Source organism: Thamnophis elegans, chromosome 6 (genome assembly GCF_009769535.1).
Source record: "Thamnophis elegans isolate rThaEle1 chromosome 6, rThaEle1.pri, whole genome shotgun sequence".
Lineage (NCBI taxonomy): Eukaryota > Metazoa > Chordata > Lepidosauria > Squamata > Colubridae > Thamnophis > Thamnophis elegans.
The window spans coordinates 77,855,182-77,878,704 of NC_045546.1; the positions used below are offsets into that span (position 1 = coordinate 77,855,182).

Sequence of the window (23,523 nt, forward strand, 5' to 3'; positions counted from 1 at the left end):
AACTTCCGGGAACGGCGAAGGGCCCACCCGCCCGCCCGCGGTCCTTACCCGGTTTTGACGAGTTCTGTGCTTCCACGCATGCGCAGGATGCATACAGCGCCTGCGCGATCCTCCAGGAGCAGTTGGAGCATTGCACAGACGCTAGTACGCATGCGTGCACTGCGCGCGTGCACGAGGACGCCGCCGGCCCCGTTCCAACCGAACCGGTTGGAACAGGGTGAGAAACCCACCCCTGTACTGCTGCTATTGCACCCTGCTACCGTATTTATTTATTTTTATTTATTTATTAAATCGATTTATAGGCCACCCAATCCCGGAGGACTCTTTGCTGAATGACAGATCCAGGTGGATTTGGAGGGGGGTTGGAGCAAGGGAAGAGGACCAATATCCTTTGCATGAAGGCTTTTCTCAGGATGCTTAGATCTCCACTTTGTCTCTAGAAAAAGCTATTGGCATCGTTGGGATCTTGGCTAGTGGAAGAAGTGTGGGATGGAAGGGAAACTTTGGAATGCAGGAGCACTGAGTCAGGAATCCCCCTGGAGCCTGGCACCTGCTTTTGCCCCACGACTAAGGAAGCGGGGTTGCGAAGAGGGCTGTGAACAAGTCTGGTTATTCAAGGAGGCAGCTTTGCGAGGTCGTTTCCTTTATGGTTCCCTTTTGCTGCTCAGGTGCCGCCGCAAGGAACCATTAATCCAAATGGAAAGAATCCCCACCCCTCCTCATCCAACGGACCATTCCCAGTCAAGCACAGCAGCAGCCATTCAGCAGCCCCCGCATGTCTTTCCCTCCTCGCTGATGAGAAGAAGCGAACTAACTGCCGCTCCTTGGGCCAAGCGGCTCACATCACCGGCAGTTTGAAGGAAGGGGAAAGAAATAAGGGGAGAGATGTTCAGTCCTGCCCTGCCGTGGGAGGGGTAGAGAAAAGTGGCTTTGAGATCGATAAAAGCCTTACTCTTTAAGAAGATCAAGCCCCCATGCGTCACATTTTTGCCCTCCCTGGCCCCCGGAGGCACTATGCATGCCTCCCAAACTCTCTGCATGCCCCCCCCTTTTAAAAAAAAATACGGGGCATGCAGATGGTTTGGGATGCCTGCAGAGTGCTCCTGGGAGCCAGGGAGGGCAAAAACATTTTTTTTAAATTTATCTCTTCAAAATCTTGGTGCGTCTTATACTCAGTTGTGTCTTATACTCTGAAAAATACAGTAGTTACAAATCTCACTATTTGAAAATAATAGTTCTATTTAGCTACCCAGAAAATAAATTTCATTGCCTTGCAGAGAAGTGTATCACTTCAGTCAGGGGACAATTTTTGATGGAGGAAAGTTTACCGCAATGTAAGTAAAGTAAGTAAAATCTTTATTACGGTCAAAGACCAGCAATACACATTAGTTTTTACACTATGTTAAAAAATACTAACATATAATTAAAAAGTATTAAAAGTGGATAATAACATAATGGTCCAAAGATTGTTAGAGGTATGTCCAGATAATTGGTACAAGATGGTGTTATACTTCTGTAGCCAATTTTTTTCTTATGGACATTGCAGCAGCACAGAACTTTGCCACTGCATACGTGGTAACCAGGTTAGTGTCCTGGAGGAGGAAGCCTAGATAAAAATTGTCTGCCCTCCCTGGCAATCTCTCTAATAAGGGGAGAATATGTGCAGACCTACAAGCTCTGTATAGCTCGCAGGGTAATAGAACATGTGAATTATCTTCCACTTCTCCTTTACCACATATACAAACCCATTCTGCTATAGGTGTTCTCTTATACCTGCCCTGGAGGAGTGCTGAAGGAAGAATGTTAAGTCTGGCTCTGAAGAAAGCTATTCTTTGTTTTGGGGAGATCAGGTCATTTAGATATCTTTTTACCGCAATGTTCATTTTTATTCAGAATGAAACCAATGTGACAAGAGGACAATCTTTGTGATTACAAAACTGGAGGGAGAGCAGGCATCCTTTAGTCGCGGATTGCACCACTGTCAATTATATCTGGACTTCAAACTTCACCTGACTTCAACATGTCGGAAACTCTTGGTCTGATTTTTAGAAACTTCTTTTCTCCTAAACTGTTTTTGTTAACAGTTTGCTTGATAAAGAGTTCTCGAAAGCTCCAAAAATATTGTGCTCTTTTGTGCCATTTTGCCCTTATTTTAACTGACTTTATATAGATTTGGCTTGTTTTGATTTTTTTCCCTTCATGTGGACCACTCATTGATAGAGATAGCATTATGAAAGCTGGAGGAGGTATGAGGAAGGGATTCTTCATAATTCTGATAAATTAAATTAGCAGAGAGAAGATAATAAGGATGCCCCATTCCTCTTGCTTTTAAAACGGAAGACCAGCAGAAAGGTGAAAAGACTCAAATATGATGGCAAAGGATGAGTTGTTTGGAAGACCCTAAAGAAGCAGGTCGGGAAAAGATCCTCCTGAAGAAAATGTATTTATGTGGTCAAAGAATACTGACTTTATGGCACACAATCAATTAATTAAAAATGCTCTAAAATAAAGCTTCAAGTTTCTGTGCCTGAAGGGGCAGCCTGTTTTGGGTCAACATACTGAAGATATTGCTAAGATGTAAATATTTAAGTTTAGTCTGCAAATATTAAAAAAAAAAAAAAACAAGCTAGCCTGTAAGTAAAGATTTGCAAATTTCAGGAAAAAAAATGAATTACTTTATTCTTTCCACTATAGGACAGTTCATGTTAAATAGGGCAAAGCAGAGGAAGAAGCCATGATTTTTTGTAAGCAAGGTCAAAAAAATCAAGATGGTAATCATGACAATATGGTTGAAGTTTTGCCCCCCCCTTTTTTTACATGCATTGAGGCCATGTAGCCATATTAACTATTTTTTTTATCACAACATGCACATCTTGTGGATGTTGCTGTGTACAAGTCAATTTTTAATTTCCAAAATATATGGATTTCACGGATAAAAAAGCATACTATATCAACAAAAACACATTCACAAGTGCTCTTGATTTCTCCATATCAAACTTTTCCAACCGAACACCTTCCAAATATGCTATACTAATAGTAGCATATCTGCACCCAAGACATCCAGAAAACAGCAGACTGTGTGGAATCTCTTTTAACTTGATCCCTAATTCTTGAATGTGTGAATGCACCCTAAAGTGTGTTGATGGTATAAACGGTAATTTTTGCAAGACTGTCAGTCTTCATGCAGTCTCTTTACACCTCCTATTGCTGTCATTATGCAATTATTCATATGAATATAATTTTTTTTAAAAAGATATTTAAAAAAGACTTCATCAGCTAAACAGTAAAGACAACAGTAAAGCTAAACAGTTAAAGACAATCATTTTCTTAAACATATTTGTTACGTCCTCCCATGCCAGCCGACGGGAGGGGCTGGAGCAGCCGGCATCCGATTGGCTGCGACGGACCCGCCAGCTGGAGGAAGACGCGCCGGGCACCTATTGGCTGGCCAACTGACAGCTCGGGTATATAAAAAGCTGTATTTTGTTCAAAGTCAGCCATTACTCAGAGCAATGTATGAAAGCTTCCTTTCCAGTCCTTAACTGCAAGATTATGTGTAGTATTAATATAAGAAATACATGTAGGGCTTAGACAATTCATAGCTCTATTCTTCGATTTGTTAAGGGGGGGGGGGAAGCAAAAGAAATACAAGATCAGTTTATTTGAAACTATTGATATGCTAAATTTTCTTGAATAAATAAAAGTTGCTTCATTATGCGTATGCGACTGTGAAGAACTTCCAAGGCCAACAGAAGTGCTTCTAAAATTGTGTTTGACCAAAAATTGATTCCTTTGAAATGAATGGGGACAGCAACTTATTTTAACACTTTTTTGTTCTAATTTCTATTGCACTAAATTATTCAAGTATTAAAACCCCAACACACTAAATATTTTCTAGAGCAAGGAATATATGTATATTTAAAGAAGAATGCCAGCTGTAGCTTTGATTAAAATTAGCTATTGTGATATGATTTATATCCTGCCTTTCATTCAGTGCCAAAGTGGCATATGTACTCTTTCCTCCTTCATTTTTTTCCAGAAACTACCTAGTAAAGTAGGAAAAACTGGCATAAAAACACCCAGAATATAATCATATTAATAGAGTAATTGACATTTAATAAATTAATATATAATTATACGAACTAATATGTATTGTAGTTTAATTTAGTAAGGGGTCAACAAACACCCAATCCCGGAGTCCTCCGGGATTGGGCGGCATACAAATCTATTAAAATTGAAATTGAATTAAATTGAACTATGACCTACGGGCCAAATAAGGCTGGCTTTTTGTTTTTGTTCAGCCTACAAGCTAAGAAAGCACAAAAGGGTGGGCAACAGATTGCCAGGTCTGAACCTCAACTGAGCTCCGGGGTGAGGGGGTGGGGCTGAGGGAAAGGTTACCCTAGGCAACAGTAGTGACCAATCAGCAACCTCCTTGCTAACAGGCTGGGAACATCCAGTAGCTGCCACATTTATTAGCCCGCAGACCTTCAGAGGTCTGAAGCATACTTTAAGTCCTGGAAAAGAAGTGGCTCATGATAACACCTCCCTGATTCACTGGAATATGAGGAGGAGGAAGAGGAGGAGGAGGAGGAGGAGGAGGAGGAGGAGGAGGAGGAGGAGGAGGAGGAAGATGACTTGCAAGATTCAGTTACTATACCATAGCTAGCATTTAAACATAAAAGCTAACATAAACATTAATACCCCACCTTTCACATCTGGCCGATACTGCATTCCATCATCCTTCTTCCCCAATAAGTTGGAATCATCAGAGTCTATTGGGAGAAAGAGGAAAAAAGCACCAACTATTAACATACAATTACCAAAGGAAACAGTTTAATAAAAGATGACATGCATTGCATTCCTCTTGCACGGCTAAAACAATTATATTGTCCGGGACTGCTTTTACTGTCTCAATCTATTAAGGTTTAATTTCATAAGCAGATACAACCACCAGAAATAACATCCCACCAATGTGTGGCAGCACCAGTTACTCTCTTTCTCAGTCCTAGGAAAGCTTGCCAAGAAAACTGAAGAGACTTTCTAGGAATCAACTTTGACTTGAAGGCACCACTCCCCTCCCCCCCCCAAGGGATAATCATACTGTATTTTATCTTACAATCATCCATTTCAAGCTAACGTTAACATCCAGCAGACTAATGCTGCTTGGAGGATATGTGAACTCCACCTCTTTTATTATTTATGGTTTTTTTTAAATGTCCCAATATCCTGATATTGTTTGTCAATCACAGATGTAACCATAAGGCCTGATCAATCAGACCTACAGTATATGCTCCACAGTTCTCCCATCAGCAGAGAAGGGCATCCCAAATCAACTAAGATTCAATCTCCTATGGTTGCAAAAAATGTTTTTTAAGTGTATGACAATGTCTGATGAAGTTGGTTGGATATGACTGTAGGTCATTAAGGACAGATAATTCAAAACCCTCTAAGATTTTTGACTTGTCCCATATCTAACTGGAAATTAGTAAATCATGCAGAGTAAGAAACACAGCTGTCATTTCTCTAATCTGTAAAAGACAAAAACCTACAGCATATTTTTATTATATTTATGTTTATAATAAACATTTATTATATTAACAGGATAGTATATACCATTTTCCATTATATTAAATGTTAATATTACTATTAGTAGTAGCCTGAATCAGTGGTGGGTTTCAAAAATTGTTCAAACCTACTCTGTGGGTGTGGCCTCCTTTGTGGGAGTGGTTTGCCACCCATGTGACCGGAAGGGAGTGGCTTGCTGCCCATGAGACCGGATATGAAGATGCCGACGACACTTGTCAGAACAACCTTAAATTACCTCACACACAGCACTGGCATGCATAAGAATATGATGTAGACTTGTTTTTTAAAAGGCACCTTTGGTTTGCGTTAAAACAACTTCAACACACGCAATGTTCTGATTGCACCACAAACGCAGTAGTCATCCTTACCTTTCACAGAGGCACTGAGTTTTATAAATATGAGCATGATAGTGTAGAATAATCAATCCAAGGACCAGTGGTGGGTTTCAAAAAATTTTGGAAGCTCTTCTGTAGGTGTGGCCTGCTTTCCGGGTCCACTGGTGGAACCTCTTCTAACCGGTTCGGTAGATTTGACGAACCGGTTCTACCGAATAGAACTCAGTGCCTCTGTGAAAGGTAAGGATGACTACTGCGTTTGTGGTGCAATCAGAACATTGCGTGTGTTGAAGTTGTTTTAACGCAAACCAAAGATGCCTTTGAAAAAACAAGTTTACATCATATTCTTATGCAGGCCAGTGCTGTGTGTGAGGTTGTTTAAGGTGGTTCTGACAAGTGTCGTCGGCATCTTCATATCCGGTCACATGGACGGCAAGCCACTCCCATCCGGTCACATGGGCGGCAAGCCACTCCCACAAAGGAGGCCACACCCACAGAGTAGGTTCGAACAATTTTTGAAACCCACCACTGGTAAGGATGATGGGATTTGAGTATCTTCTCCCTGTTCTTCCACAAGGCTTGAATTCTACTTTGCCTACCAATCTTTCCAGCACCTTCCTTTCTGTACTTATTATGCTATTTGTAACACCAAACAGCCATTTGAAGTGTGGTTATTCAACCAGTCAGTTCACCAGCTTGATCTTCCAAGATCTTTTCATTCATTGCAACTACTGTGGACTGCCAATTTCCTTGGGTTTAAAGGAAGCATATCCAATTGCCCATTTCAATATTTTCCCAGTGACTTCTTTGATATTGGGAAACAGCTAACCAGGCAGGGGATAAGGCTTTATTTTTATATTTTTTGATGTACACCACATTTATACAATACAGTGGGAACAGGAACTTCCTGTTTTTTATCTTAGCAATCATCAATCGATATCGCTCACCTTATATTATTTCCCCTTCTATCGTATTTTATTTAGATTTCACCATTCTTAACCCTCTTATTTTACTCATGACTATTGTTTTTGAGTGTTGTTATATTGTTTCATTGATTTTTGTTTCTTTCCTCCATCCACCTATACCATTTATCCCATATCTAGTAGAAATCTGATTCTTCCTTTCCCTGTATTTCTTTACTTAGTTTATCCATTTCGGCACAGTCCATAATCTTTCTTATTATTTCATCTTCATTTGGGATTAATTTATTTTTCCATTTCTGGGCAAAGGCAATCCTTGCCGCTGTAAGTATACGTAGTATTAAATATTGGATTTCTTTTTTGTATTTCACCAACATAATTCCTAATAAAAAAACTTCAGGTTCCCAATCTATTTTAACCCTTGTTATTGCCTCCAGCCAATTTTGGATCCTTTTCCAAAAAAACTTTGCCTCCTCACAGGTCCACCATAAATGATAATATGTTCCATGTACCGATTCACATTTCCAGCATTTTGGGGAGGTATTTGTTGAGATTTTAGCTAACCTTGATGGTGCCAGGTGCAATCTGTAAAACATTTTGTACTGGTTTTCCTTGTATGCAACTGATAGTGTCATTTTTAAATTTATTCCCCCAAATTTTTCCCATTTGTCTAATTCAATATTATAGGGGGATAAAGCTTTAGCCCGGAATTAACTTCAAATCATTGCACAACTGCAAAAATCCAGACTCCCTCCCACAACCTTTCAGTTCCATAGAGCTTTGTCTATCTGTTCCCAGGTTAAGGCTAATTGTCTTAGCAGATTCCTGTATAATGGGCAGAACATAATAGAATAGTTGGCTTGCATTCTACATGTGTGCACCTAACATTTTGCTCACTTTTCTTTAGCTATTGACAATACTATGGGCCTCCAGCATGGCATATGAGGAGGGAGAGAAAGGGAAGATCAAATCCGCATGGGCCAAGTACACTTCAAATGGTGGTTAACATATTGGCCCATATGATCTTCCCAGTGGCTTCTCTTCTGTTCTATCTGGACATAAAGAACTAGAATTTAGGTGTTTTGTGAACAGAGCATTTTGCCTATCCCTAGAAACCAGCAAACCTAAAAAAAATTGCTTTGGTTGTAATAAATCAAAGAGATGCTTCCCAACTTTGAACTTTGACTGTCCCAACTGCCATACAATCAAAATTTATATTAATATGTGTGAGAGAGAATGAAGAACAAACATGAGAAATACTATGGTTTAATTGAAAGATCAATTAAATTTAAAGGATTAAATTTAAAGGAATATGTTTCTTGCTAATATATCAATGTATTTTTTGTATACTATACAATCAGCAAATTATTCATTTTCACTTGAATTATATATCTACAGTGTGTGTGTGCATGCATGCATGCATGCATGTATGTATGTATGTATGTATGTATTAAATCTAACCTAAAATATGAGTAGGATCTTCCGAAACATCATTGTCTTTTATTTACAACCAACTTAATGATTACAGCACCCAAGATTATCTGTAACATCTGAGGTTTTTGTTTACAACACTTTTTTCTATCCGCTTTTTACAAAGGATTAAACTTTTGGCTGCATCTGATAACCATGAGGAATGCATCAGATAACCTTCATTCATTACCAACACATGAAAGCCATTTTAATAGCTAATGTACTAGATTGTAAAACAACAACATAGAACCTGTTCATGTTGGCACTGAATCCTTAAGTAAGCAATGAATCATCGAGAAATTGTACAGCAGAGGGCAGGGAAAAGGAAGAAATAGCCTTGCCATGTATGATGCTTATATTGAATAATTCTTTAAAATAAATAACTACATCAAATCTCACACAATGGTAATAGTGCTTCCGATTATTACTGTAGTTATAATATTTAATAAAACTACCTGAAACCTAAGTATATAATTTTCTTTCCTTCGTAGAGCACATAACTTTTTTTATTAGTTATACAGTTTATTTTGCTTCCTGGATCACAAGTCCCTCAAGTAGAACATCTTGTACTTCATTTAACTTTTAAAAGAAAACCACAAGCAAGAAAAAAAAACATTTCGATATATTCTTGGGCACGTGCTTTTCAATGAGAACAAAACAAAACATTTTGATTCTCAGTGAAAGACAATATTTCCCCTATGTTCTGTGGTTTTATAAAAGCAGAACCACAAAGAAAGCCTTATCTCGCATATAAACAACATTGTCTCTAGTCAATCATCTAGTGAAATAACCCACTATTGAAAAATGAAGTTAAGGTACCTGAGCAATGTCCAAGGTGTCGTATGTCAATCTGTTCCTGCCTCAGGCACGATGCCTCTCGAACAAAGCATGGGTTATTGTAGGAACTCCCGTCAGATGCACAGACAGGGTTGAAGCTGTATCCACTACAGTCTATGTTGCATACACACCTATTTACATAAACATGAATTAAATCATCAGTATTCCTCTCAAGAGAAACGTTTCATTTGCAAGGCATATGTGAAATGAAATCACATTACTTAAGACAAATACATGCTTCAATTTATAAATGGGAGAAGCCAATCTAAGGTGTATCCATGAAGTTCCTCAAATATAGAAGACAAATTACATTTTCTCTCTGACGGTCAAGCATCTCTCTTGATATAGGTTTCAATTTCAATTTCAATTTTAATAGATTTGTATGCAGCCCAATCCCAGAGGACTCCGGGCGGCTTACATAAAAGCAGTTTAAAAATATTAAAAAGAGTTTAAAATACAAGATAGAAACAAATTAAAAGAGACACAACATACACTCGATTTTAATGGGGCTGAAGTCCAATCAAAGATCAACAGCCCCAGGCCTGCCGGAACAGCCAGGTCTTAACAGACTTTCGGAAGGCTGAGAGAGTGGGGAGGGTCCGGATCTCAGGGGGTAGATCGTTCCATTCGGCCGGGGCAGCTACAGAGAAGGCTCTTCCCCGAGAAGCCGCCAGACGACATTGTGTGGTTGACGGTACCCGGAGAAGGCCTGCCCTGTGAGATTTATTGGGTGCTGGGAGGTATGTTGCAGGAGGCGGTCACGGAGACATCCAGGTCCTAGGCCATGTAGGGCTTTAAAAGTGATAACCAGCACCTTGAAGCGTGTTCGGAGGTTATCAGTTGTATCCCTCAAAATGATAACCCACCAATATATTTCCCTCAGCACTTCCCTACTGCTCTTCTGCATACCTTAACAGCAACCAATCTGGCCTTTAAATGCTCATAAATAAAACACGACATTATTCCAGTCTGAATGTTTACTACATTTAAGGTACAACCTGAGGACATTACAATGTAATTTAGCTGCTGAAGCTAAGGAATCCTGCTTCTCAGCACTATGTGGATTGAAGACCACAAGTAAATCATTTACGATTCAGCTTCATGACAGAAATGTGGTACATAAACACAGTTGAATCCAATTAAATTAACAATATTTAGATTGCACTGAAATCAGGGTGAAAGTTTAGTGAGAACCAGTTTAAGCTCCACTGATTTATTATCCTAATCACTTCAGTCTTTTCCTGTATTCCTTTTTGTAATGGGTGTGTAATTTTGAAGCTATGCCTTAGACTCTAAATCTTGACCATCTCTACTTCCACAGCAAAATATACAGTATGTCGGATATTGGCTTTGCTGCAAAACACTGTGACAAAGATAGAATTCAGTTATGTTTTTTCCTATAAATCAAGACAAAGTCACTATTGTGTTATTTGTATTTTAAAGTCATACTGGTGTGGAAAAAATGGAATCTCCAGTAACAATGACATAAAGGTAAAGGCAAAGGTTCCCCTCATATGTGCTAGTCATTTCCGACTCTAGGGGGCAGTGCTTATCTCTGTTTCAAAACTGAAGAACCAGTGCTATCCAAAGACATCTCCGTGGTCATGTGGCCGGCATAAATAAACGCCGAAGGCACACGGAACTCTGTTACCTTCCCCACCAAAGTGGTCCCTATTTTTCTACTTGCATTCTTACATGCTTTCAAACTGCTAGGTTGGCAGAAGCTGGCACAAGTAATGGGAGCCCACTTTGTTACGCGGCGTTAGGGATTCGAACCGCCTTTCTGATCGACAAGCTCAGCTTCTTAACCAATGGGCCACTGCGTCCCATTAACAATGACATATTAATTATTTAATTAATGTAGCTAACTTCATTTAGCAATAGCACTTAAACTTATATACTGCTTCATAGTGCTTTTACAGCCCTCTCTAAGCAGTTTACAGAATCAGAATATTGCCCCCAACAATCTGGATCCTCATTTTACCCACCTCAGAAGGATGGAAGGCTGAGTCAACCTTGAGCCGGTGAGATTTGAACTGCCAAACTGCAGCTAGCAGTCAGCTGAAGTAGCCTGCAGTACTGCACTCTAACCACTGTGCCACCTCGGCTTATTTCCTTTTAATCAAGTAATTATTAATTCAAAATTCATTTTAATTTATTTCAAAATCCTTCCCATACAGGGTTGGTTATGGATTCTTGAAAGAAGATTATGCAATCGGAATGATTTCCTATTGTATTTATTTAAAATAAATAAATAACTTATCATTTATTTAAAATGATAGGGGCCTTTTCAGCAGCAATGTTTCATTTTACTTACTAGAGAGAACTTTTACGTGCAACATCTCTATAGAGGAATGTACAAGATCAGTCTTTTACAATTCATTTTGGGATTACACACACACACACACACACACACACAGAAAATTGCAAATATGCATGACATGCACAACTCAAGGGGGAGATGTAGCATTAGAATGTGCAATCCCTATTTTAATATAACTTGACAACATTTTAGGTCAGCCATAGTAAAGAGGTTGGATAATTGCTCTGGGACTTGTTCAGCTACTAGGCTGCCAGTTGGATATTTCTAGTCAAATGATCAGTTTAGAATGCATTTGTCTGGATGACTGGTCCTCTTAATATACCTTACAATTCATTTGTGCTCTCAGTGAATTTATAGCTTAAATAGTGCAGAAAAAAGCCATCAGAGAAAAGAAATAATGGGTTGGGATGTTTGCCCCACAATATCATTAGCGAGAAAGACGTAAAGCATAAACTTTAAAATGAGTACAAATTCAGCTCGCTCTTATTCAATATATGGTTATTGCTATTATCAAGCGATAATTTGCTTATGTAAATGAATATCATAGGTAAAATGGCACGAGGTCTCAAATCAAGTGAAAATCAGCTTTTTTCAGCACAGCCATTCAATTCTCTTAAACTTTGCTTTCTTGTAAGTTGTATGTATCTTGTTCAACAAATTACTCAACTATTAATTTCTAATATTAAAATTATTTTGGGCCACAATTGGTCTTTATGCATATATATGAATTTGAAATCAAAATGGGTATATATGTAAATATATTTCATCTAACAGTTTTAATACTTGTATTACACTTTTCAGATCTTAAACCTTTGAATGTCTTTGTTTCTCTGTATTTTTGCTTCCATTTTTCACACATTATGAAAATTAAAGATGTGCCAGAAATAATTTTGACACCTTTTTATAATTTAGCATCGTTTTTAGTATCAAATGAAGAATACTGGATCAGTTTGTCAGTTTTAAATAGAATGTGCATGCAGCACCATCAAAATTATTGAAATGCTACAATATTTTAGTTTTCTGTGTGAGGGAATCTGTTTTAAATTAACAGATTTTATAACTAATTTTTAAGGAAATAAACAATTTCAGTCACTTTCTCCCATTTGCTATTTGTAGGCAAGAGGGACTTGTTGTATATATTATCCTCATCAACCAGACTGTTTAATGATGCAAAATAGAGAAGGGATCATCTGGTATCCTATTTTCATCTTTATTTTGCTGTTCAAGGGTTAAAGCTAGATTATCCAAAGGCTTTGATAACGTCCATGCTAATTCATTGTTTCCAAGTGGCTCTTGAAAGTTCTATACCTTTGATTAATTGATTGATTTGCTGCAAAAGAGATGTGATTGTGCTGATGCTACATATTATCATATACGGTGGACTTGTAAAAAGGTCAAAGCATTTTGGATAAAAATATGGTGGATTATGCAAAATATTTTTAAAAAGAGGATAAAGTTTACCCCTCAGTTATTCTTGTTAGGTATAATTACTGACTGTACAGTTATAGAGACAAATTTAATTCTCAACTTAACAACGGCAGCAAGACTGTTGGTGGCGCAGTACTGGAAGAAGGAAGATTTGCCTACTATTCAAGAATGGACGTTAAAAGTAACAAACTTAGCAGAGATGGCTAAAATATCAGCATATCTCAAGGACCATTCAGATGAGAAATACAAGCTGGAATGGAGAAGATGGATTGATTACATTCAAAACAAATATGGGACTAAGAAACTCCAGATAGCTTATGAGTGAATGAGCAAGGAATATTACAACTTGTTTAAAGTTAGCTTTACAAAAGGGGAGTTAAAATACAAGCGAGGGATGATGCTAAAGTTAGTTAGTTTATTTTAGAATATGGTTGTTAAATGTTTATATCCTGTATTTGCTCTGGGAGGTTGTGGGGGGGAGGGGGGAGGGGGGAGGGGATGTGGGGTTGGGGGGGGGAGGGAAGGTATATATTTGTAAAACTTGTTAAAACTTTCAATAAAAAAAGAAAGTTCTATGCCTTTGATTAATTGATTGATTCCTTGTACATTAAAAGCTGAACTGAGTGGTGCTATCCTGTAAGCTGTACTGAATAGGGTATGTTGCTGCTCTATCATGTTTTCCTGAAAATAAGACCTACCCTGAAAATAAGTCCTAGTCTGGTATATAAGTCTAAGCCTTACCTCCCAAAATAAGCCCTAGTGAAGGGGTTGGGCATGGCCAGCACAGAAGGCTGTGAGCTCATGCGGGTAGACAGTGTCTAGCAGCAGCCGCACCCCGCACAGCGCAGGTGAGTTGATTACCTGTCCAAGCAGCAGGCAGAGGCGAGGAGAGGTACGTGATCTGGACGTGTTGTGCAGGTTGCAGGAAAGCTGAGTCAGTGGGACGGACTGGCGGGTGGGCCGCAGGAGGCTCGTCTTCATGCGGCAACACCAGCAGCAGACGGAGGCAGAGGCGTGCGGGGGGGGGGGGAAGGTAGTCGATCCGGATGCAGTGCAGAAAAGTCGAGAGTCGGTGGCCAGAATGGCTGGAAGACCGCAGGACGCTCGTTTTCGCATCTCTCTGCTTGCCTGCAGCCCGCACTGCGTGTCATCATCACCTGCCTTCTGCCCTGCCCCGCACCTCTGCCTCCATCTGCTTCTGGTGCCATCTGCTCCGGTCCACTGACTCTCGGGTTTCCCACAGATCAACTACCTCTTCCCCCCCCCCAATGCATCTGCCTCCGTTTGCTGCTTGGACAGGAAATCAACTTACCTGCACTGCATGGTTAGCGCAGCCCCAGAGTGCACCGACTAAGGGACTGGTGAGCTGCAGCTGCTGCTGGATACCATCGGTCCCCGCACGCATGCCTCTTGTAAGCATGCTGGGGGGGCAGGGGCCCCAGTCAGACTGATCACTTTGAAAGTGTGTTTCCCCCAAAATAAGCCCTGGTGTTTATTTTGGAGCCCCCCAAATATAAGACTGGGTCTTATTTTCAGGGGAACATGGTAATTGAGACACAGGGACTCATTGGGAGTGTGCTGGGTGCAAATTACTCTGGAAATTACCCACACTAATGCAGAATAAATTAAAGAGAATTTCACCTAGGACTTAGTGAGCATGGGGTTAGGACAATACATTTGACGAGAGCATTTCTTCCCCACAACAACTAAAATCTTTGTTCGGCAGCAGTGTGAAGTTCTACGGTTAGCTATTTTAAAAGCAAATCAGCTTGTGATGAAATATTGGTTTCTTTTTCTCAGTAAGCAACCAAAGTGGCCTTGAGAGAGGTGGCGTTCCATCCCAAGGGTTGCCATGGATACGTCCAGTCACAAGCTTTCAGCTGTGCCATTCAACCCTGTCAGTGTCATTGAAGGGTAATTGGAAACAACAGGTCACTAATCAGAGTGACATATATTTGTTCAAATGCCCACTCGGAAAGGTTCACCCTAACTAAACAAAGAAGGATACGGCAATGCTCGTCGCTTGGACCTTCACAGAACAGAATCTGCTTTGACAAATATTTCCCTTGAACAAAATGTGGGTTTCTTTGTGATATGTGCAAACCTGCCTTTTACATCCCGGAAATTCAAGGCAATATCCAGCTCTACAACCTTCTGAGGTAGATTTTGCTAAGGCTGGCTAAAAGTTGCCCGGAATTCTGCAGCCAGGTTCAAATATAACATCAATCATATTGATGTTATATTTGAACCTGGCTGCAGTATGTGTTGCTGGGCGTCACATACTGTAACAACTGGTTCGCCCAGCACCGGAAACGTGAGCGTGCGCGCCATATGCACATGCGTGCGGCGTCTAAACACACGACAATTTACTCGTGCACGCCTTCCACACATGCCTGCGGTGTCAAAAATACAGCAATATAGGAAGGGATTGTGGCTGGTGTTAGGTAAGCTCCCCGTTGGGAAAGCGAGTGTGTTCAGAGAAGCGTTGTGAGAGTTGTGTTGGAGAACACACAAACCAGCATACAGAGACACTGCAGCTTAAATAGGCTTTTACTTTCATGGAAATAGAGGTATCAGAGTCCATCAAACAGTCCAAGTCATACACGGATAAGACAGTCAGTCATCAATGTCTTTCAGTTAAGGGACAATCCAAATAACATAGTCCGTAATCATACAAACAGTCTGGTACTCAAAGTTTGCTAGCAGTTGCAAAACTTACAACAGCTCACGGCACTTTCTAACAGCCAGCTTCCAAAACACTCAGATCAGATCAGCCCAGCATCTAATGAAACAGAGAGCTAACAATCATTCTGGCTTCCTCTTATGGCCGATTGAGGAAAACAGCAACCAATCACATTTTACAGTATGATTTAAAGTAACAGGTACAGCCTTGCTATATGATTTATATATTGCCAACCCAAACGTTAGACTATATTCCTAACAGCTGGGAAGACCCACACACAGATCGCAACTACTGGTTCACTCAAACCGGTCCCACCTTGCAGCAGCCCACCACTGAATTAAGCCCAAAATTTATGTTGCTAAGCGAAAAATTTTGTGAAGTGACTGTTGCCACATTTTACAACTTTTCTCACCGCATTTTTTAAGTGAATCACTGCCGTCCTTAAATTAGTAACTCAGTTGTTAAGTGAATCTGGTTTCCCCATTGACTTTGTTTCCCAGAAGGTTGCAAAAGGGGATCACATGATTCTGGGACTCTGCCACTGTCATAAAGGTAAGTCAGTTGCCAAGTGTCTGAATTTTGATCATGCGACCATGGGGATGCTGCAACTATCATAAGCGTGAAAAAATGGTCGTAAGTCACTTTTTTTTAGTGCTGTTGTAACTTTGAACGGTCATTAAGTGAACTGTCATAAGTCAAGGACTACCTATACTTTACTGGTTTGCTTTCTGCATGCCTAGGAAATGTGTGAAATATTAAGCCAGTGTTTCTCAACCTTGGCGACTTTAAGTCCTATGGACTTTCAACTTCCAGAATCCCCCAGCCAGCACAGCTGGCTGGGGAATTCTGGGAGTTGAAGTCCACAAGACTTAAAGTCACCAAGGTTGAGAATCACTGTATTAAGTGTTTCATACTTTGTCATCCCATTTTTGGCATCCTATAGATTTCCTAAGCATTTTACAAAAAGCCTGATTTCACACGTTGCTAGTAACATGTACATTCCTAACCTATTCATTATACCTTGCCTCTATAGAAGGATAGATTCATGAAGGTAAAAGGCCAAAAACAGCTGTAAAAAGTGACAAGACGAATGAAGACTTGGCCAAGCAATCCATGAGACTGATTCTTACCTACTTGCTTCCCAAACACGGTTTAAGTAGGGCAACTCGCCACAACCAATTCACTGTGGCCAACTCGCTACAGTTACATAAAATCGAAGAAGTGACAGAGTAGAATCGTTAAATAAAGGATGCAAAAGAAGAGACAAAATGAAAAGCGAATGACAAAAATTAAAATAATTTATAGTTATTTTAAGTAATTAAATAAAATTGTTGAATTTTTCCCGCAGCAAGTTGTCCTATGGCGGGTTGGCACGGCGAGCTGGCCACGGAGAATCAGCAGTGGTGAGTTGGCCACAGCAAGTTGGCCATGTTGAGTTGTCCCATTCCATCCCAAACATGGAACAAATACTGTAGCAGTAGAGCCGAGGTGGCGCAGTGGTTAGAGTGCAGTACTGCAGCCACTTCAGCTGACTGTTAGCTGCAATTCGGCAGTTCAAATCTCACCGGCTCAAGGTTGACTCAGCCTTCCATCCTTCCGAGGTGGGTAAAATGAGGACCCAGACTGTGGGGGCGATATGTTGACTCTGTAAACCGCTTAGAGAGGGCTGAAAGCCCTATGAAGCGGTATAAAAGTCTAACTGCTATTGCTATTTATATTTACCTCACAGACTGATCCACGTATCACACAGGTCTTTTGAAACTATCCTTAGTATAACACATGACTCTGTTAGGTGTCATGAGGTTCTGTCACCTGGGACCACGAAGGGCAAAGTAGCCTATGTATTCTGACCCTCTCCTCCGTCCAGTAACGACTGCCGAGACAAGCTTAACTAGAATGTACTTTAATAACAAGACCAGAATCTCAGTGGCTGGAAGCCAAGCAAACAAACAGATAAGTACCTTGGCAGCAACTCAGACAAACCTTGGCAACAACTCAGACAAACCTTGGCAGCAACTCAGACAAACCTTGGCAGCAATCCAGACTGCCAAGTTAGTTACAACAGTTCTCTTTAGTCAATGCGTTGACTTCTGCAAGAGGGTGTGTGCATAAGCAGTCTTTTTTATAGTCTGGAGAGGAGCTTAATGACCACCAGCTGAGTGCAATTACCTCCTGTAATTGCATAATTGTTCCTGACGCCGAGTAGCTCTTCGATGGCGTGCATCCAGGAACAACTCACTGCTGGCTTCTGGATCACTCTCCCTTGTCTCCTCCCCACTGGTTCAAGGCTCAGGCGCCACCTGGTGGCCAAACAGTCTCTCTGCGCCCTGATCAGAGTCGGAACCCTGTCCAGGGTCCTCCACATCCTCCAGAGCCGACTCATAAGGCCCATCGCTGTCGGAGTCTGGTGGCAGCTCCAACGGCTACTGCTGGGCCACAACACCTATGGCATCTGCTTCTATGTCTACAAGTATACATTCCATATATATTGTCTTGAAATAACCAATTCCTAGAATTGCAAATCTGATCAGATATTGTGTTTTTTGGGGAATATTTTGGGGTCGGCAATTCAATGTTCCATTTTAAAATGTGCGAAGAAATCTACAAAGCACATCACAAATTAATACTGCATGGTCACCTGTCCATGTACTAGGGAAAGATGATGCCAATTCTTAAAGTTTCTTAAATAATTATTTTTAAAAAGCCCCATTTGAAAAGATGAATCAGATTATTGTTGACACAGCTGGCTTTTGAAATACAGATGTAAAAAGGAAAGCAAACCTCAGTAGGCCTTAAGTTATAGTAATGTTTCAGCAAATCTCTATCAAAAAGTATTTAGTTCAGCAATAAAAATTCAGATAGTTAACATTGTAACAGGAAGATAATTACTTTTAAAGAATCCTCCTTGCTCTTGGAAAATAACACACCAAATATAACTGACACATTTTAGATGCACATGGAAATTGCATGTGTAAAATAGGACAACAGGAAAATACTTGTCACGTAACTTGTTCCTTAATCTGCACGGACAATGGCTGCATCTCTGATCACATTTTATTCATATTTAAAAGGCCTGCCCTTAATACCGCAGTCACTTCTATTTCTGGTGGTAAGGCTTGTCCCCAAAATCACCTTTTTCTTGAGGGAAAAGAAGGAGGACACTGCAGCTTTCAGACATTTGGAGGAAATATGATGTAAGGTGACAGGGGTGGGTTCCTACCAGTTCGCACCTATTCGGTAGAACCAGTTCGTCAATTCTACCGAACCGGTTAGAAGAGGTTCCACCAGTGGACCCGGAAAGCAGGCCACACCTACAGAAGAGGGTCCAAAATTTTTTGAAACCCACCACTGGTCCTTGGATATGATTATTCTACACTATCATGCTCATATTTATAAAACTCAGTGCCTCTGTGAAAGGTAAGGATGACTACTGTGTTTGTGGTGCAATCAGAACATTGCGTGTGTTGAAGTTGTTTTAACGCAAACCAAAGATGCCTTTTAAAAAACAAGTTTACATCATATTCTTATGCAGGCCAGTGCTGTGTGTGAGGTGATTTAAGGTGGTTCTGACAAGTGTCGTCGGCATCTTCATATCCGGTCACATGGGCGGCAAGCCACTCCCATCCAGTCACATGGGCAGCAAGCCACTCCCACAAAGGAGGCCACACCCACAGAGTAGGTTCGAACAATTTTTGAAACCCACCACTGTAAGGTGAGGTGCTAAGGATTTAGCTCTTGAAATTATTAGCAGAGCAGCTATGGAAGCAGCAACACTTCTCCCAGGAACATTTTTAAAGTTTTAAAATGGCATTTACATCACCTTTCAGAATATGCTACTGATCTCCTTAAATGAACCTGGCATATTTAAATCTACATTTATTTATTTACTTATTTTACTTACTTATTTACTACTTGTATCTCAAGGTTTCCTCCAGGTTCTTAAAATGGCTTATATGGAAGTTTTTTTAAAATTTCTACAATGAGAATTCTGCAAGATGGATTGACTGAGAGAGATTTTGTAACCTATTGTTATTCTATGGCTAAGAGCAAATGTTAAACCTAGATTACTCCAGTTCTAGTTTCTTAAAGAGTAACCTGTACCTTATAACTTCTAGGTTGTTAATTGGTTTTCATTCCAAAGCTGCATTGCCGAATCATGATCACATAATTCTCAAAAATGTATCCAATTTTTAGTTGCAGTTATCATCTTAAAACAATAGAACTAAAACGAATTACCGTATTTTTCGGACTATAAGATGTTCCGGACTATAAGACGCATCTAACTTTTGGGGAGGAAAACCAGAAAAAAAAATCTGCCTCTGCCTCCCAGCAATTTGCCTCCTTGCAGCAAACAGCCTGATTTAGCACGAGCAGCTGATTGGCAGTTGGATCTGCCTCCCAGAATACCATCTATCAGTTATTCCAGGCTGCAGGGATCACCACCGCCCATCACCAACATTAGCGCCCATCGCCACTGCCGCCTATTGCCCCTCCACATGCCCCATTTTCGACATCCATGCATCCTGTTTTCAGCCTCCACATCAGGGGTGGGTTTCAACCGGTTCGCGGCGGTCCCTGTGAACCGGTCGGTCGGCGAACCCGGAAGTAAGTAACTTCCGGGAACGGCGAAGGGCCCACCCGCCCGCCCTCCTTACCCGGTTTTGACGAGTTCTGCGCTTCCACACATGCGCAGGATGCATACAGCGCCTGCGCGATCCTCCAGGAGCAGCTGGAGTATCGCATAGACGCTAGTACGCATGCGCGCACCACGCACGTGGACGACGCCGGCCCCGTTTCAACCGAACCGGTTGGAACGGGGCGAGAAACCCACCCCTGCTCCACATGCCCTGTTTTTGGCCTCCGCACATCCCATTTTCAGCCAGTTCCAGGTGGTGGGGATAGGTGATGGCAATCCCCGCAGCCTGTAAGAGCTGATAGGTGATATTCCAGGAATTAGATCCAACCACCAAACAGCTGCTTGTGTTAAATCAGGCTGTACTGAAGCTGACCAGTCTGTTTGCTGCAAGGAGGCAAATTTCTGGGAGGCAGAGGCCGAAGGGCAGGGGCTGGTGGAGGGATGGGACTTCAGCAACATTCGCTGTATAAGGTGCACAGACATTCCCACCCACTTTTTTTGGGGGGGATGCATCTTATTCACCGAAAAAACAGGTACGGCTTCAGTATGTCTCCTCTATGCATGATTAAGACTGTACAACATTGCTTTTCTTTAGTTCCAAAGGTTATTATAATTGGTTAGCAGGATCTGGGTTTGGCTCTTTTTCCTTATTAAAACCTGTAAAGTTTTCATTGCAGATGTATAACGTTCTTGTGATTTTGGATGGGTAACATACATTTGCAGAGGGAGCTGTCAACAATTGATCAATAACTTAACTCTAATCTATCTAGAGCAAAAGATGAATCAGCCAAAATAAGCAATCTCTTGATGTATGAAACTCATTGACGGGCAGAAACTTTTGGTGAGCAAAATAAAGGAAAAAGATCCCCGATTTTCCTTTTTTTCACACACTGTATACTACACACTGTATATACTATGTATTAAACACTTTTGAAACAATAATACAGATATTCCTTGACTTACCACAGATCATTTAGTTATAAGAGCCGAGGTGGCGCAGTGGTTAAATGCAGCACTGCAGGCTACTTCAGCTGACTGCAGTTCAGCAGTTCGGCTGTTTAAATCTCACCGGCTCAGGGTTGACTCAGCCTTCCATCCTTCTGAGGTGGGTAAAATGAGGACCCGGATTGTTGTTGGGGGCAATATGCTGACTCTGTAAACCGCTTAGAGAGGGCTGAAAGCCCTATGAAGCGGTATATAAGTCTAACTGCTATTGCTATTGCTATCGTACAACAGCACTGAAAAAAGTGGCTTATGACTGTGTTTCATACTTACAGCCATTGCAGCATCCCCTTGATCATATGATCAAGATTCAAATGCTTGGCAACTGGTTCATATTCATGACGGCTGCAGAGTGCTGGGGGGTCATGTGATCCCCTTTTGTGACTTTCTGACAAGCAAAGTCAATGGGGAATCCAGATTCGCTAAGCAGCCACGTTACCAATTTAACAACTGCAATGATTTGCTTAACAACTCTAGCAAGAAAGGTTGTAAAATGAGGCAAAACCTACCTAGCAAATGCCTCACTTAGCAACAGAAATGTGGGCTCAATTGTGGTTAAAAATTGAGGATTGCCTGTAGTATTTCTAGTTATAATAGGTACAGCTGTGTTGTTATAATATAGAAATCGAAAGAGCTATACATGGACATTTTAGCCGTCACTTTCACATCTTGCTAATCCTAGAAAGACGTAAGAAAGAGAAGAAATAGATGTTGGGGGAAAAGTCTGAATTTTTTCTTAAAATTGGGGGAGGAGACAGGAAGATGTGATGCTTCATAGATGTGAAGTTTCATATCTAGTCTCTGTTTCGTCTGTTCTTAGAATTTGAAACTAAATACTCTGTAAAGGTAAGGAATCTTTTATTCAAAAGATTTATTGATAGTAGGTTCCAGACTCAAGTGTAGATTCTAAGTGAAAGGCTAAAAATCAGGGTGAAGAAGTTTAAGGAATACATCCACTGCCATCCACTGAAAGCTTCGAGGTGGCGCAGTGGTTAAATGCAGCACTGCAGGCTACTTCAGCTGACTGCAGTTCTGCAGTTCGGCTGTTCAAATCTCACCGGCTCAGGGTTGACTCAGCCTTCCATCCTTCCAAGGTGGGTAAAATGAGGACCCGGATTGTTGTTGGGGGCAATATGCTGACTCTGTAAACCGCTTAGAGAGGGCTGAAAGCCCTATGAAGCGGTATATAAGTCTAACTGCTATTGCTATTGCTATTGTTCTTAGAATTTGAAACTAAATACTCTGTAAAGGTAAGGAATCTTTTATTCAAAAGATTTACTGATAGTAGATTCCAGACCCAAGTGTAGATTCTAAGTGAAGGGCTAAAAATCAGGGTGAAGAAGTTTAAGGAATACTTCCACTGCCATCCACTGAAAGCGTCTCTACTGCAAATTTTGTCTGATTCCATAAACTGAATTAGAGCCAGGAAAACTCCATTTCTTTACCTGAAGTAACCAGCCAAACCAAAGACATCAGACCAATAAACAATATTCATTGTAGGCAATATTTGTCTCTAGAGTTCATTCCCTACATGGGAAATGTTGAGGGTGGGTAGTCAACGAAGCCAAGATATAATCTATCCTACTTTGTGTGCTCAACCATTGTTGAGAGTGTAATTGTGTAGTTGTATGGAAAGGGTGTTGTTGTGTAGCTACGACAGGGAGCTAAAATAATCTGCTTCTTTTTTCTTCCCGATGAAGTAACCAGTGGAAGAACTATATGTGCCTCTTTTAGAGCTAGTTCTCCACTCCCTCTAATCAGATTCTCAGCATCACTCAACATAGTGGTTTATGCCAAGCAGAAGATTTGCTGTTAAGAGATACACATTAAGATATTGTAACTCGAGAGGGTTTATGCAATCTATAAGACTTCGGCGTATTTGGGGATGTTTTATATAGCCCCATTTGTTTCTCCCAGAAGTTATATTATCTGTTGTTTATTTATACCTGGAATGGAAACCAAGGAAGAATATGTTAGTGATATTTTCTCCCTATGATTCGTTCGCATATTTATGCGCAGTAATGTCACACACTGTATTCATCTGAATCTATCCAAATGTTAATTTTCCAACTGTGCTGTGCAGCTCATGACAGCCACCTGCTCAAAAGTCACTTCTTTCCCTTGATAAGCCCAATAAAAGTTAAAGGAAAGGAGGGGAAATGATAATAAGTGTGATTGTTTGTATCTCTGTGCTGAATGTAATGAGTTCTGGTATAGCTGACAGTATAATTGCAGACTACTGCTAGGAATAAAAAAAAATGCAACTTTGCACTATGAATAATACTTCCCAGAATGCTGCT

The 23,523-nt window shown here is 40.6% G+C and overlaps 1 protein-coding gene across 1 annotated transcript in view; it reads right to left on the reverse strand.

Moving 5' to 3' along the window:
* TMEFF1 (transmembrane protein with EGF like and two follistatin like domains 1) overlaps positions 1 to 23,523 on the reverse strand; it is a 116,701-nt gene that overhangs the window by 13,218 nt on the left and 79,960 nt on the right. The window contains exons 6-7 of the mRNA XM_032220137.1: positions 9,134 to 9,282; positions 4,710 to 4,775 (exon numbers count right to left, since the gene is read on the reverse strand). Coding sequence (XP_032076028.1) covers positions 4,710 to 4,775; positions 9,134 to 9,282 — 215 coding nt within the window. The remainder of the gene's footprint in view (positions 1 to 4,709; positions 4,776 to 9,133; positions 9,283 to 23,523) is intronic.